Below are 16074 nucleotides of genomic sequence, written 5' to 3'. Positions count from 1 at the left end.
TATAGATAAGGCTGAAGAAACTAACCACTAGCAGTGCTTTTTAATTAAAGTGGAAAGTATCACAAAAAGACTCCAGGTCAGAGGCAGTAAAAATGTTGGTGGATAATAATTTGTTAATTCTTTCAAAAACTGGCAAGTGAGAGATTCTAAAAAAGTTGTGGTCTGGACATAAACTGTCTGAATAGTTACTGCATAATACCTCCAAACTGATGTATGGGATTGAGTGGGTCAAAATACTTCCAAGCCAATATACAAGATTGATCAACAGGTACAGGAGACACTTCATTCGTGTCTGTGCTGCTAAAAGAATGACCACTAGTAACAAATTCTAAAATATCACATACTTTTTCTAACCAAGAGACTCTGTTTCCTTAATGTGTTTAATAAAGATATAACACAGTATACTATTTTGGGTACAGTTTAGTAAGAAAATCTTTATCTATTAACAGGACTTAGATGAAGCTTTGCTTACATTGTAGGTCACAGTAATCTAGGATTACTATTCAGACAGGAGCCGTTCAGTGTTAAGTTAGATCTTGTGCAATGCTAGAAATGCCCTGCCTATTGCACTTCCCTCCTCACAACTAGGCAGGAAACAGTTAATTCAAGAAAGAAGCTTCTAAGAACTCTGATTACTGATATATTTATTAGAAGGAAAGTTAAGGGTAGAGACAAGAATTCCACTGGGTACCTAACTTTCAAATGAGGCAAACATTATGAGGCTATTTTATTGCAATAAAACTCTTGTTCGTTTTCTGGTGTGTTTACGTTGAAGGGCACTGGAAACCTGTCTCTTTTGCAAAGGCAGAGTAACTTGCAGCTGACGATTTTTTTTATAACTGTTACTCTTTTTATAACTTAGTCTTATTAGTAGTCTGGGAATTAACTCTCATACTGCCATGTCTGTAATCCAAGAGAATTCCCCTGAACTGGATGGTCTGAGTAGATACGAGATAAAACTTTTCAATATTTATGCCAAGTCTGATATCTAAAAGAAAACTGATCGTGACCTGTACGTTTCTGACCAACTGAGCTTTATAGGAAACTATAAATAGTTGTTTGCTGATACTTGTAAAGATAATAGCCTTTTAAACTGAACATGTGCAAAAGCTTTCACAATGTAAAGAATCTTTGGAGAACCCAGAAGAAATCACCACAAAGCAGACCAGCTGATATCCTATTTCAAAATAGGGGAACTGTCAACAGTAGTGTCTTAGAAACAGAGATTGAGCAATGTAAACAGCCATCTTTGCTCAAGTACTGAGATAAAGGTCCCCATACGGAATTGATAGGATCAAGATCTTTTAAGTCAAAAACAGGGAAGACACTTCATATCTTCTCATACTATAAAAATAACAGAAAACAAGTCTATGACTATGGTCCAATAATGCCTTTTGCAGTAAGAGTCCTGACCTCCTCCCCCAGGGCAAGAATTAGTGATGTCTCTTGAAAACAATGTAGTGGTGAAATGAAGTCAACTGCATGTCCCCTATGTACAATGATCATGACTAAGCAGTTTGTTGCTATGCCCTCCCAGGCAACAGCTGAGAAAAATTATTGGTGAAATCCATTCAGTCTCAAGGTAAAAAGTTATACAGAGTTAGAAATATTTTGTCTTCTCTGAATGTTATTGCTATTGTTCCATACTTACAGATGAGATTCCTGAAACAAGCCATTCAGCCTCTGATGTGCCTATCCAGTGTGGGATGGAGGAAAGTATGGGTACCAAGTATGGAAGGATTTCTCTCTCTTCCAATACTGAAACCTTTAAGGTAAGTGGGGGTGGGAGGGGGAGCAGGGGTGTATATTACCACACCTAGCAGAATTCTACTTTTACTTTCCTGGGCTGATAATTTCAGCCTTCCAAATCCTATAGCTGACATTAAGAGTTGACCTGTTGCTAAGATTTGTACCTTTAAAACTCCTAATAGTTGGAACAGAGAACTATAAGGGAGAAAGCAGCTATTCTTTGAGGAACTTACCCTCTTCTTGTGAGCACCAAGTGTTGGTACTCCCTATGTGGGCAGCTAGGCTGGCTTGGAATTAAAATAAAGGTATTAAGGAAGGTGATTCAGGACTATCTACAAAATACTTCTCCCTTCTGTCTGGCTGCTTAATTCTTTGCTTTTTTTCTGAATCTGCCAATTTTCTCTGCTAGCAGTCAAGGCAGCATTCTCCCAAAAGACCCTCAAGTTTCCTTTAACCTCAGGCGCAAGAGGAATGCCAACCTCCTGCAATTAGAAGGAGGTAAGTGGGAGAAAAATGGGAGGCAATCATCTGCAGGACTCTGAGGTGGGTTGAATGGCACTCACAGCTTTTACTGACTATCAAGGCAGAGTTTCCAATGCATGGTTTCCTTTCTTCTGACAACAATACCTTCTGACAACTTGGTCAACTCACATGAGACCCTGATGCCTTAGTAAGGATGAAAAGCTTCAGGTTCATGTCAGCAGAACTGTCCCAGACCCAAAATATATGAAAAGAGGGATGCTGAGTTGCCATGGGGTCCCTGAATATTGGTGGCTGGCACACTGGCAGTTCTACTCTTTGGAGAAGCTCTATAGGAAATAGGGCATGGAGTACAAAAATAAAAGCCATTAGCAATTTTTTAAAGCAACTGAATCTTTTTCCAGGATTATATATAATGACAACAAATTGAAAATTACTAGAAAATCTTGATATGGCAGAGCCAGTGACCCTTTAGGGATGTAATAAAACTTTGTCTATTGCACTGCATCTAGTGGTTTGTTTTTACCTGCAGAATAAACACTGTTAGTAAATCAGATTTCATCTGCTTACTCAAACAATTACTCTGAAGGATAGGGAACCTCTGAAAGAGATCAAGGAAGTATAGGAAGGTTATAGAGTCAGAGGATGGTTCTTTGAGTAATTATCTATGAATTCAAACAGATGTTTTCTATGCTGCAAAAAAGAGTATCTGAAATTTTCTAGAATAAATTTTTTGAGGAGGTTCTGTACTCTCCTCTATGGACACATTCACTAGGCACAGCTCCTGCTAATTCTCTTAATTATCTGGAACTGATATAATGATCCTTGAAATCAAACAGTGCAGAATACCATAGGGAATTATGGGCATGTAATGTGAATTTATAGGTAACTGCTTGAATAACACAGTTGCAGACAAGTAACCAATTCTTCTTCATTGTGGTCTCTGTGATTTATCTTGATAGCTGAGTTAAAAAGTGAAGTGAAAAAATGCTCATAAAGCAATAGCAGCTACTGAGCTTTCAAATGCCACCAAACTCCAGCTTTTACTGATGAATAAAAACTAAGCTCATGCTCCTAGAGGACAGAGCTCTTGTAAAAAAATATGCCATGGGAGTGCCATTTAAATCATCGTAAGGAGATCACGCAGAACACATCATGCAACATGCTGGGCTTGAGGAATCCAAGGCTGGGGTTAAAATCGCTGGAAGAAACATTAACAATCTCAGATATGCAGATGATACCATTTTGATGGCTGAAAGCAAAGAGGAACTGAGGAGCCTTATGATGAAGGTGAAAGAAGAAAGTGCAAAAGCTGGCTTGCAGCTAAACCTCAAAAAAACCAAGATTATGGCAACCAGCTTGATTGATAACTGGCAAATAGAGGGAGAAAATGTAGAGGCAGTGAAAGACTTCGTATTTCTAGGTGCGAAGATTACTGCAGATGCTGACTGCAGTCAGGAAATCAGAAGACGCTTAATCCTTGGGAGAAGAGCAATGACAAATCTCGATAAAATAGTTAAGAGCAGAGACATCACACTGACAACAAAGGTCTGCATAGTTAAAGCAATGGTGTTCCCTGTAGTAACACATGGCTGCGAGAACTGGACCATAAGGAAGGCTGAGCGAAGGAAGATCGATGCTTTTGAACTGTGGTGTTGGAGGAAAATTCTGAGAGTGCCTTGGACTGCAAGAAGATCAAACCAGTCCATCCTCCAGGAAATAAAGCCGGACTGCTCACTTGAGGGAATGATATTAAAGGCAAAACTGAAATACTTTGGCCTCATAATGAGAAGACAGGACACCCTGGAGAAGATGCTGATGCTAGGGAGAGTGGAGGGCAAAAGGAAGAGGGGCTGACCAAGGGCAAGGTGGATGGATGATATTCTAGAGGTGACAGACTCGTCCCTGGGGGAGCTGGGGGTGTTGATGACCGACAGGAAGCTCTGGCGTGGGCTGGTCCATGAAGTCACGAAGAGTCGGAAGCGACTAAAGGAATAAACAACAAACAAAGGAGATCACAGTAGTAATCCATTTGGACACTGGTGTGATGATGAAGTTAGCCCTTTGCATGTTCTGAGATCATATGAACAAGTGTCCTATGGAAAGAAGTGGCCCTAGTTAAACAGATGTCCAATTTGTGCAACAGTTGCTCGAACAGGGTGAGCAGATTGGCAATATGCAACATACCTTGCCTGAGGTGAAATTTCAATATAGTTAAGGAAACAACTAGTTAGAATAAGTTTTGGAATTCTTTGAAATGGATGATGATTTTTTCTGGATTTCTGCAAAATTTTACATATTGGATAGGATTTATTCAAGCCCTATATCATTGTATGCACTCATCTCAGTTAAGTTTATGTCAGGACACTCATCAAAGTTGTCTCCATTCCTTCTTTTTAATTTGGCTTTGGAATCTATTATCAGCACTGTTTGAAATTCTGAAAAAATTAATAGAATTCAATGGAGAGCAGAGTATATGATTAATGCTTGAGACTTAATGCTTAAGGCTTAATGCTGATGATACCTTAAGGTTTACATACAAATCAGAAACCTCTATTCTTAATCTCATTTTGTTAATAATTGAGTTTGGTATCCTATTTACTAAACACAATAAATCAGACTTGATGCCATGGAGTTGCAACAATAATTTAGAAAAGTTAAGAACTTGGCTTTAAAGTTATGTTCTGATTCCTTTGGGTATTTTGAAATTATTTCAAGTTGATATAAATGAATGAAGACCTAAGCAAGAATCCGTTTGAATATCTGGGTTAAGATATTCAAAATACAATTAAGATGTATTTAAATCCTAAGGTTGATTGATGTTCTGAACAGCCTTCACACAATTATTTGAGGACATTATTTTAAACAAATTTTCAGGACAGTGACTACATTTCTTTGGCAAAAACATTCTGTGAGATTTTCATTGCACAAATTTCAATTACCTGTTGAGAAAAGCAGGTGTAACTTTTTACAATTTCAGGTTTATACTGAACATTTTTCTTAGCTTCTGTTACTGGCTGAATAAAGAAATTCAGAATTCAGTTCTTCCTTTGGCTCAACACAACTCCCTTTTATTTTTTAAGACACTAAAAAGTGCTTAAATTTAAATTTGGCTTGGATTAAGGAGTTTTCTTCGTGTCTTCTGACTGCTAGTTGGCGTTTGTGAATGTACTCTGCCTCCTTAATCTCACAACACATGGACAGACTCTACCATACTTTCAACTGGGAAACTGTGAGCATCCTAGACAAAGACAAAGCCAAAAACGCTAGGGAATTCCTGGAAGCTTGGCACTCAGACAAGTCAGTCATCAACAGGCACATAGAGGTAAACAACATTTACATACCATTCAAAAGAGACAACAGAAAAGCTAAAAGACCAGAACACCTCCTTGCCAGCAATCAACAAGCAGATACACAAAGATTAACATCAGGATTAACACCAGATGAACAGTATACAATACCCTAATCAAGGAACTATTAACTCTGTCAATCAACCAAGCAGCAAACAACAGCCTAATCAAGGAACTACCAAGGAGAGAACAACACTCCCACCAACACAAGCAGGGCAAGCCAGTGTCTATAAACACAGAGCAAACCCCAGTCCCTTCTTGCACTGCAGATGTTGCCTAGTCTGACAATGAAACATCTGCAAGAAAACAAGGCTCAGAGAGCACTAAGGACTCCACAGTTCAACCATGAGCTACAAATACTCTCTTTGATTAGTGCTTAAAGTGGCAGTGGAAGTTCAATCCAGTGCCTGTTTTTTACCAATCTCCAGAGTGTAGCAGAGGGGGTGAGCTATGTATCCTGACATGTGAAGATTGGACTGGAGAGGCTGAATGGTGAAGAAAGTTAACTCCAAGTTAGTACAGTGGAATTCCTCTTACTACAAGTGAGGCAGGCACCAATGAATTGCAGAGAGGAGAGGAGTGTTCCTAGTGTATAAGGGCAGAACCACTTTGAAGGTATGTTTCCAAAGTGTTTGTCAATAGATGCAAATAATGTTTCCAACCAATAATATTTTTGTGGACACTTGGCATTATGGATATTTATTTATTTATTATTCAAATTTTGTTATTGCCCATCTCCCCCAAAAGAGGAACTCTGGGCAGTTTACAATAAAATTAATACTATAACAATAAATGTTAAAATCCCATAAAAAGTAAAAACAAGTTACAAATATAAAATACAATATAAATAAATATAGAATCCAAGTGGCTATAAAAATTCCAATCCGGTGGGAGGGGCTCTATGGCGCGAGCCACCCCCAAGAATGACTACCCACCTTCCTGCCCCAAGCAAGACGGCAGAACCAAGTCTTCAGGGCCTTCCAGAATATAACTTAGCAACATCTCTTCCCCAAGACAATGGAAACAAAGGTTTTGGCCAATAAAGGTGGACACTTGCTTCCAGAATTCCTGCACTGCAAAATGTGGCTGCTAAAGCCATGTAGTCAAAGAGATGAACTAACGGAAGACCATAATGTACTCTCACTGTGAACAAAAAAGAACTAAGGGAAAAAGCAGGAGCAGTGCCAGGGATGTATGATACACGTAGGGCAACACTCATATCAAATAAAATTAATTCTAGAAGGCTCCACATGCTGCTGTGAGGACACAGAATCCATCAGTACGAAGCAGAGACTACAATGAAGAACTCCAGTTATGACGGCAGACATCCATTTTGACAGAGCTTTTCGTTTTGTATAAGAAATCATTTATATTCACAATATAAAAGTTGTCAGTTGCAATATAATTTTCCACAAAATTATTGACATTGCAGTCTTGAACATATTATTTAGAACAGGGGTCCCCAACCACTGGGCCGCAGACTGCTACCAGTCCATGGCCTGTTAGGAACCAGGCCACACAGCAGGAGGTGAGCAGCGGGCGAGCGAGCAAATTTACAGCCTGAGTATTTACAGCCGCTCCCCATCGCTTGCATTACCACCTGAGCTCCGCCTCCTGTCAGAGAAAGCAGGGCCATATCTCCAAACGGCGCAAAGAAAAAAGAATAAAAGGTTGGGAAAAAGAGGAAGCGCTTGAATCATCCCGAAACCATCCCCCCCTCCCAGTCCGTGGAAAAATTGTCTTCCATGAAACTGGCCCCTGGTGCCAAAAAGTTTCATTTTGTCCTTCAGTTAATATGCACAGCATAGATTAACATCGATTTGAAAGACATAATCAGTTTTGGATAACTATACTTAAATTACCTGGCACTTCATTTCTATGGACCCTCAGAACAATGTATTTTCATATAACACTCCCCCCCCAACTTAAAGGGGCCTACATGAACATCCTAACCCAAACTGGAGCTGAATAGGCTTTCCAGACTCATCATCTTGGTAGCATTCTCTAAACCTTCTCCAGCTTCTCCATGTCTTTTTAAAGTGCAGTACCTAGAACTGGATAAAGTACTCCAACTGCAGTCTAAACAATTTAAAGTACAATGGAATTATTATTTTCTGTGTTCTGGACCCAATGCTTTATTAATTTAGCCTCAGCTTGCATTAAGTTTTTAGTTGCACTATCCTATCAGCCCATGTTCATGCCAAGCCACGTCTCCCCAATACTGTACCTTTGCATTTTTTCCTACCAGATCCAGAGTCTTGCACTGTCATTGCTGAACATCACCCAAGGGATTTAAATTTGTTTAAGGAAGCAAGGTGAATTTTCACAATATCTTTAAGAATCTTCAGATGTATTTTCCTCAGTCATGTTAAGAGTCTTCCTCTCCTGAGACTAGATACTAAGACAGTTTTAAGCAGTCCCATCTTTATTCTCCATCAGTATTTCCTTATTTTCCCTGTGCAACAGATCAACAGCCTCCTTGATCTTCTTTTACTTTGGATATAAACAACTACCCCTCCCCCCAATTCTACTTCACATTTCTTGTCAACCTTATTTCATTCTAAGCTTTAGCTTTCCTGACTCTATTCATAGAGGCTGAAACTACCAGGCTGTATTCTTTAGTTATTAGCCTCTGTTTCCATTTCTTATACTGTACACCTTTTCACTTTCTAGATTAACAGTGAGATTGATATTGGTATAAATTGGTTTTATAATACTTCATTGTTAAACAACATCTTCCTCCTCCTCCTCTTCTTCTTTGCTTTTTGTTTTTTTCTCACAGAGATTGTTCCTGTCCTTACTTTGTTTTTCAGTCTTCTCAACCCTTTGGTGCTTATTCTTTGAGATTTTGAGCCATCATATTTTATTCACTTAATTTAATTAAAAACTGCCTTCTTGAAGTCCAAGGTACATGACTGACCTCAGCTTTTTCTCCCCTTGAACTTCGACTTGAATTCCAACCCAACATGGTCATTATTTCTCAAGGTGCTGTCACCTTCACTTCATTCAACAGATCCCTCCTTCTGTCTGAAAAAATGAAAATATCAGCAAGAGACAGAAAAAATATCTTGGATTTCCCACACCAGCAGAGTTGGTTTTCCAGCAAATATCAGGATAGTTCGATTCTTGCCCTCTTGTGAACTTGATGAGTTGATTTAGAAAAGCATCATTCACATCCTGTTCATAGGTGGATGGTTCATGGTAAACTCCCACAAAGATACAACTTTTCTTCTTACTCCTTTGGTCTTACCCAGATGCTTTCAACAGGACTACCATATTCAAGGTCATGAATTTCTTTACATACAAAGCCACTTCACCTCCCTTTTTGTGCTGTATATTTTTTAAAACAGTAATTGTCTTTAGGTTCTGTGTTCCAATCAGCTCTCATCAATTAGATTTCCACAATACCTTTCAGGCCATACCTACTTTCTCAGCAACTTTATCCTCCAGATATCTAGAATATTCCTCAGAATGGCCCTGCAGATGAACCTGTGACTTGTCCCTCCTTGGCAAGGAGTGAGTTACCTTGAGCAGAGCTGTTGGACAGCTATCTGCAGACATTGTGGAAAAATAACTCTTATCTCCACAATGTAATCCCTAATATGGGCTCTTATTTGTGCTTGATCAGATTCACACTTTCTCCAACAGTGCTCTAAAGGTCTCTTCTGGTGCTTCATGTCAGAGAACCAAGGAACACTCCAAGATTGACCCACAGCAAGAGACCACATAGGAGCAATCAGATCCAAGGCTCTTGTCACATGCACATCTCAGGGCCTCAGTTAAACTGCCACCAGGTTATCATGAAAAACCACAAGCTCCCTCTGGAACCCATCAGGATCTATTAGTCACCTGGGGTGGACCAATCTAATTGGCAAACCAAAAGCAATCAGAGGGTGATCCAACCATGACAAAGGATCGATAGTAAAGCCTTCCAATATCAGATCATGTCACAACTGCCTCAAGAAAAAAACAGATCTAAACTGTGTCCCAGACTCTACACCACCCTGGAGAAATTGAAATTCCCAAAAACCAGCAGCCTCAGGGACTCAATTGCTAACCTGGTTATCAAGTCTAGCAGCTCAAGCAGTAGAAGAGCAATAAACCAACTGTTCCATAGAACCCAATTCAACCAAAGGATCTCACATCTGGTTATCCGTGGGCAGAGCCTCTGAAATCCATCAAAGCATTCCAAATGACAATTATCATCCTTACCCCATCCTTGGCTTATAGCTGATGCCAAACTTGAAAGACAAGCGGACATATCTTCAAGAATGGAATGCCCCTCTCTAGGCCCACTCAGGTCTCGGTTATACATAGCAGGTCAGCTGCCTCATTCATGATAAAATCATGATCAAATGAGGAATGAGGAAACATACTGATCTGGCACCCAATAGCAGTAGCTGGAACCCAGGGCCTGGCATCAGGGATCAATATGAGGGCTGGGAGGCAGGACTGCACCCAACCAGAGGCCCACTGTCCCCAAGCATGGCCCACCCTCAGATTTCTGCCTTATCTTCTCCTGTCCATCACAACCTTGACAGTACCACTCTTCTCCACTAACCTCCACCCCCTCACACAGACACCTAGGTCAAGGGACTCATCCAACCATACTCATCCCTCACTCCAATCCAACCTCATCCACCTCCATCCAACTACACTCACAGACCACAATAGACCCCCACAATAGACCACAGCAATCTCCTAGTCTGCTTCTGTCCACAGATACTTCAGCAGTCCAAGGGTTGCTATGTTACTGCAGGTAGACCATCTACCCACACCTCCCTAGCTACCTACCTGCTTGCTTGCTTGCTTATAGGAGTTATATGGCCACCTGTCTCATACAACGACTCTAGGCAGCTCACAACTATCTATAAAAGGTAGTTAAAAACAAAGGTATCCTTCCCCCCAGATGCCAGACCAAACATCCTCACAGCTCAACCCCCCATCCTAGCTCAATGCTTGCATGGGGGAAGAGCCAGGTCTTCACAGCCCTCCAGAAAGCTAAAAGGGTAGGGATCCCTCTGATCTCCAGTGGGAGGCTGTTCCAAAGGATTGGGGCTGCCTGAGAAGGCATACCTCTAAGATCCCATCAGATGGCAATGTTTAAGGGATGGGATCTGGAGTGCGCCCACCCTATCTAAACTAGCAGGACAGGCAGATACCCTCAGGGAGAGGCAGTCCCACAAGTAACCTGGCCCTGTGCCATGTAGGGCTTTAAAGGTGATAACCAGCACTTTGAATTGTACTCAGAAAGCAACTGGAAGCCAGTGCAGCTCACGCAGCAGTGGTATTACTTGGGTGAACTGTGGGGCACCCAAAACTGCACATGCTGCTGCATTCTGGACCAGTTGCAGCTTCCAGATGGTCTTCAAGGGTAGCCCCATGTAAAGCGCATTGCAGTAATCCAAACAGGAGGTGACTAAGGCATGGGTGACTGCGAGCAAGGCCTCCCGGTCCAGGAACGGGCACAATTGGTGCACAAGATGGATTTGTGCAAAGGCCCCCCTGGCCACAGCTGCCACCTGCTGGAAGCTGGAAGCAGCAGGAACTGTGAGTCCAAGAGGACCCCCAAATTGTGCAACAGATCTGTACGGGGAGTGTTACCCATGTCAACTTTCCTGATCCAAGGTGGCGGACAAAAACCCACAACCACTCTACCTTGCTAGGGTTGAGTCACAGCCAGTTTCTCCCCATCCAGGCCCTTACAGCCTCCAGGCACTAAGCCAGTACTTGAACAGCATCACTTGCCTGGCATGGGGTAGAGATGTATACTGATGTTACCAAATATTGATTAGCATACTGATGATACCGAACCCCCTGCCGGCAGATGACCTCTCCCAGCAGCTTCATATACATGTTAAAAAGGATGTTAAATAGGAGGGAAGAGAGACTTGAGCCCTGAGGCACCCCACATAATGGGGGCCTAGGGCTGGATCTCTCTTCCCCCACCAGCACTGGCTTGTACCAGCTACAGAGAGGAGAACCACTGCAAAACAGTGCCCTCCACTCCCATTCCCTGGAGCTGGTCCAGCAAGATACCATGGTCAACAGTATCAAAAGCTGCTGAAAGATCCAGAAGGGCCAGGATGGACACACCATCCCCATCTTGAGCCCTCCAAAGGTCATTGACAAGTGCAACCAATGCTGTCTTGGACTATAGCCCAGCCTGAATCCGGACTGGAAAGGGTCCAGATAAGCTGTTTCATCCAAAGCCCTCAGTAGCTGGGAGTTCACCACCCTCTCAACAAGAAGTTGACTAGACAGAAGTTATACAAAACCATAGGATCCAAGGGTGGCCTCGTGAGGAGGGGGGCAAACCACCTCCTCTTTCAAGGCTGGCAGAACCACAAAGAGATATTTACTACCACTTGGACCCAACCACATGCCACCTCCCAGGAGGCCTTAATTAGCCAGGATGGGGATGGGTCTAGACTTCAGGTGCCATTGCTCACAGCAGTAAGGACTCTGTCGACTTCCTCAGGATTGACCGGCTTTAACTCTTCCCAGATAATCGAGCTAAGACATGCCTTGGTAACTTCCGCTGGATCTGCCTAGCCAGAGTCCAACTTTGAACGAAGTTCAGTGACTTTATCCAACAGACGCCTAGAATAGTTCTCACAGCAACCCTGCAAGGGCTCATCTGCCACCCCCTTACCCAGGAGGACCCTGCCTACCTGGCCATCTGTGGATACAATGAGAGTGGAGAAGTAAGCATGCTTCGCTGCTCTTACTGCCAAAGGTAAGTCCTAATAAAGTCTTGTACCTGTGCTCAGTCGGCTTCATCCTTGGTCTCCCTCCAGCAGTGCTCTAACCACTGGGTCTACCTTCCCTGAGAGTGGCCCGCCCCCTGCCTCCCACCATATCTGCCTATGCCTGTCATCACCTCAATGTCGCTCCCTGCCCACTACCCCTTGCCATCCCACCCCACGCCTTCCTGCCCCCGAAAGCTAATGGGACCATCCAAAAACAACCACATTTTCCAGCACCTTCTATTCCTAGCAGGAGGTTACACCCCAACCCCTGCACCTAGCACTTTTGCCTTGCACTCAGTACCTGTGCCTGGGGCAGTTCCTCCCTCCCACCTATACAAAACACTCTACTCTCCTTCTCCTTCCCTCTCCCACCGCTACCCAGGTTACAGGGGGAGACCCACACTCAACAGACCCAGCAAGTTGGGCTCAGCCCCCCTGCCTTTCATACGAGGGCAGGAGGCCAGCACAACCCCACTGTGCCTCCACTACTGAAATAGTCTCAGCTGGTAGAACTCCCAGATCTTCTCCTCCACACAGCCAGAGTCCAAAGTGATGTTTTCCCAGGCCTGGCCCAGCATCCCAGCCATCAGGCAAAGCCCAGTCCATTCCCGTCATACATCCTGGGAGGAAGGCAATGGAAACTGCCAGTATGGCTGCTGATCTACATGGCCAGTCAAGCAACAGCTGCAGGATTTAGACCCACTCCTGCTGCCGCTATTCACCCAAGCGCCTGAGTCCTCCATGCCCTGAGGGTCCTACTACAATGCTGTAGCCACTGCCACTTCGTTGTGCTGGTCTGAACCGACCAGCCTCCACTCCATGCCGGAGCCAGCCTCAAGATGGTGGCTGCAGGCAGATCCTCTCCTCTCCTCTCCTGCTGCTTCCCCCACTGAGTCACAGCACTATCCAGCCTCTGCCTCCACCAAATCAGCTGATCTGCAGCACTCTGAAACCTCCAAGGTTGGAAATGCTGCTGACTCTCCATGGAGCCTCCACTGCAGGGACACCCCAGCCACAATGATGAAAATGCAGCTTGGATCCAGCACCAAGTCCTCCTGCCTTGCTGCTACTGGGTGAAGCAAAGCTCTGCTTACACAGCATCTCTCCTCCCAGCACCCTGGATGACACCCCACAAATTGCCTGGCTGCCAAACACTCTGGCCAAGATTCACTCCAACTTTTCCCCACCATCTCAAAGTTCTCAAAAACAACCATAACAGTTGAGCCTCCTTCACATGCCTCCATATTGGCACCATGTTAAAACACACACACACACACACACACACACACACACATCCTACCTTCCTCACTACTCCCCAAACCCCAACAAATACAATCCAAGGTGAGCCATACATAATGCCACAGGTAATCAACCTATTAACAGCCCAAATCTACCCCCAAGGCAAAAGACAGTGAGACATTTTGAGCAAACAGGAGCCCAGGGCAGGGCCCAGAGAGCAAAACTCTTGAACAGCCACAGAGCTCAAAACAATGCAGTCTCTCAGTCTGACTCTACTCCTACTGTCCCAGCTCCCTGCTGCCATGTCTTTGGCTGCCATCCTCAATGGAACAACCTTGGGTGCCAAGGAGTCTACCATTATTACTCCACTGGGTCCATTATGTTCTCCACAATGAATACAAAAACACTGACCAAGCCTCCTCATTCCCATTATCATATGATACAAACCATGGGAACTAGGTGCTGGCTAATGAGGGGATCCCTAGAGTGGTTACAAATAAAATAATATTTTAAAAATAGCCATAACCTTACACTGATTTCACATAAACTATATCTGAGCATTACCACAATGGTTCCCAATGGTTGAGAGTGCATTGAGAAGGACCCCTGGTATGGATACAAATAATATTTAAAAATAGCCAAAATCTTGTGAGATTGCCTGATCTCACAAAACTGAGATTCTTGCATAAGTTCACCAAAGATTTCAGATAAGAACACCAGAATCTTATGAGAAGTGACAATCTCACAGGACTCTGGCTATTTAGGGAAAAAATCTTACAATACATTTAATTGAAAGAACTGAAACAGCATGAGTAAGACTTTTTCTTTTAGTGCAGGCAAGCATGATAATATACTGCACTATGATCAATCCTGGAAATAATTTAAATTTCATCTTCAATCTGCCCTGTTACAAACCTAACACAAACCAATGGCCAAACCTGGAACCTTCCTTCATATCACCAAAATCAAGGGAGATTTCAAACATTCTCCAGATATACATTTATTCTGAAAGAAATTTGTAATTTTTATTCCAAATGCTAAGGCACAATTTCTACTACACATAAATATTACCTGGGTTACAAATCTCCTTTGTATGAAGCAATCCTTAGAGCTATGCCAAGAGATGTCTGAATCTGTGCAGTATGCCCAAATGGCAACTGATACAATCAATGATAAAATTCTTACCTCTTTCACTAGCATCATCTACCAGGATAATTTCTTCCAGCATGTGTCTTGGTGATCTGTTTATTACACTATGAACAGTACGTAAGAGAGTACTCCAAGCTTCATTATGAAAAACAATTACAACACTTGTTGTAGGAAGGTTATCAGGATACACTTTTGTCTTACATCTAAAAATATAAAAATAAAGCAACACAACAATTTATATGGCAATTTAGTATAGAATATAGTACATGTATTCTATATTACAGGATAAAAAACAGAAAAATTAACCAATAAAGCATACAGACTCCTGATAATAAATAAAGGATCAGATCTGAAAAAATAAAAATAATTCTTTATCTGATATCAAAACGGTAGTAGTAGCATATTTAAGGAGAACATTTCACATCCCAAATGTAACTTCAGAAGATGTCTTATTCCCTATAGCCACTTGCTAAACTTCACCAGACAAGTATACCTAGAAAATGGTTTCTGGAGCTCTCCAGGTAGGTACATGTAGACTATTGAGACTTTAAAACACATATACTGTAAAGCATGTGCTCCTAGTAAGTGAAAGTTATGGGGAAATCTGGCTATAAGCATGTTCTTTGCCCTTTGTCAACTCACCCTTATAATTAAGGTGTTTAGACATGATATATCCAAAATGTTTTAGCAGCTGTACTTCTTTCTTTAGGATATGAAAACAAGAATAGCCTATATTCTAATATATATGTTAAAGATACTATTTATTTATTTATTGAATTTCTCCACTGCCCATCTCATGCAACAATGACTCTGGGCGGTTTACAATAAATAAAAGAATAAAAAATCATTATAAAATATAAATATGAAAAAATATGAAAATATAAAATATAAAATATGAATTCCAAGATGGTCTTTATTGAATTTCTCCACTGCCCATCTCATGCAACAATGACTCTGGGCGGTTTACAATAAATAAAAGAATAAAAAATCATTATAAAATATAAATATGAAAAAATATGAAAATATAAAATATAAAATATGAATTCCAAGATGGTCTTAATTAAATTTACCGGGGCCGCATCAAGGTACCAGCCACCTCCACAATTGACTATCCCCCCTTTTGCCCCAGTCGAGGTGGCATAGCCAGGTTTTAACGCCCTTTCTGAAGGCTAGGAGTTTCCAACTTAATCAAAACAATGAAAAGAAGATCTAAACTATTTCACTGGGATATTAATGGAGCTTATAGTTTCTGACATGTCTTAACTGTGCTGAAGCAAATTTTGCATGCCCTTTTAGGTACTGGAAGTCCTGGCAAATCCAGCATGCCTCATTAGCATGTGAATTAGCATGTAAAC

General features: G+C 42.0%; 1 protein-coding gene across 3 annotated transcripts in view; it reads right to left on the bottom strand.

Moving 5' to 3' along the window:
* Nucleotides 1-16074, bottom strand: part of GALNT1 (polypeptide N-acetylgalactosaminyltransferase 1) — a 96941-nt gene that overhangs the window by 43953 nt on the left and 36914 nt on the right. For 2 of the 3 annotated variants that reach the window (XM_063300319.1, XM_063300320.1), the window contains exon 4: nucleotides 14756-14922. In XM_063300319.1, the coding sequence (XP_063156389.1) occupies nucleotides 14756-14922 (167 nt within the window). Of the gene's footprint in view, nucleotides 1-14755; nucleotides 14923-15212; nucleotides 15276-16074 lie in introns of those variants that run through there. The other variant, XM_063300321.1, reaches the window with a different exon arrangement.

The sequence above is a fragment of the Candoia aspera genome, chromosome 4 (genome assembly GCF_035149785.1).
Source record: "Candoia aspera isolate rCanAsp1 chromosome 4, rCanAsp1.hap2, whole genome shotgun sequence".
NCBI lineage: Eukaryota > Metazoa > Chordata > Lepidosauria > Squamata > Boidae > Candoia > Candoia aspera.
This window is presented reverse-complemented; position numbering and strand designations above follow the sequence as displayed.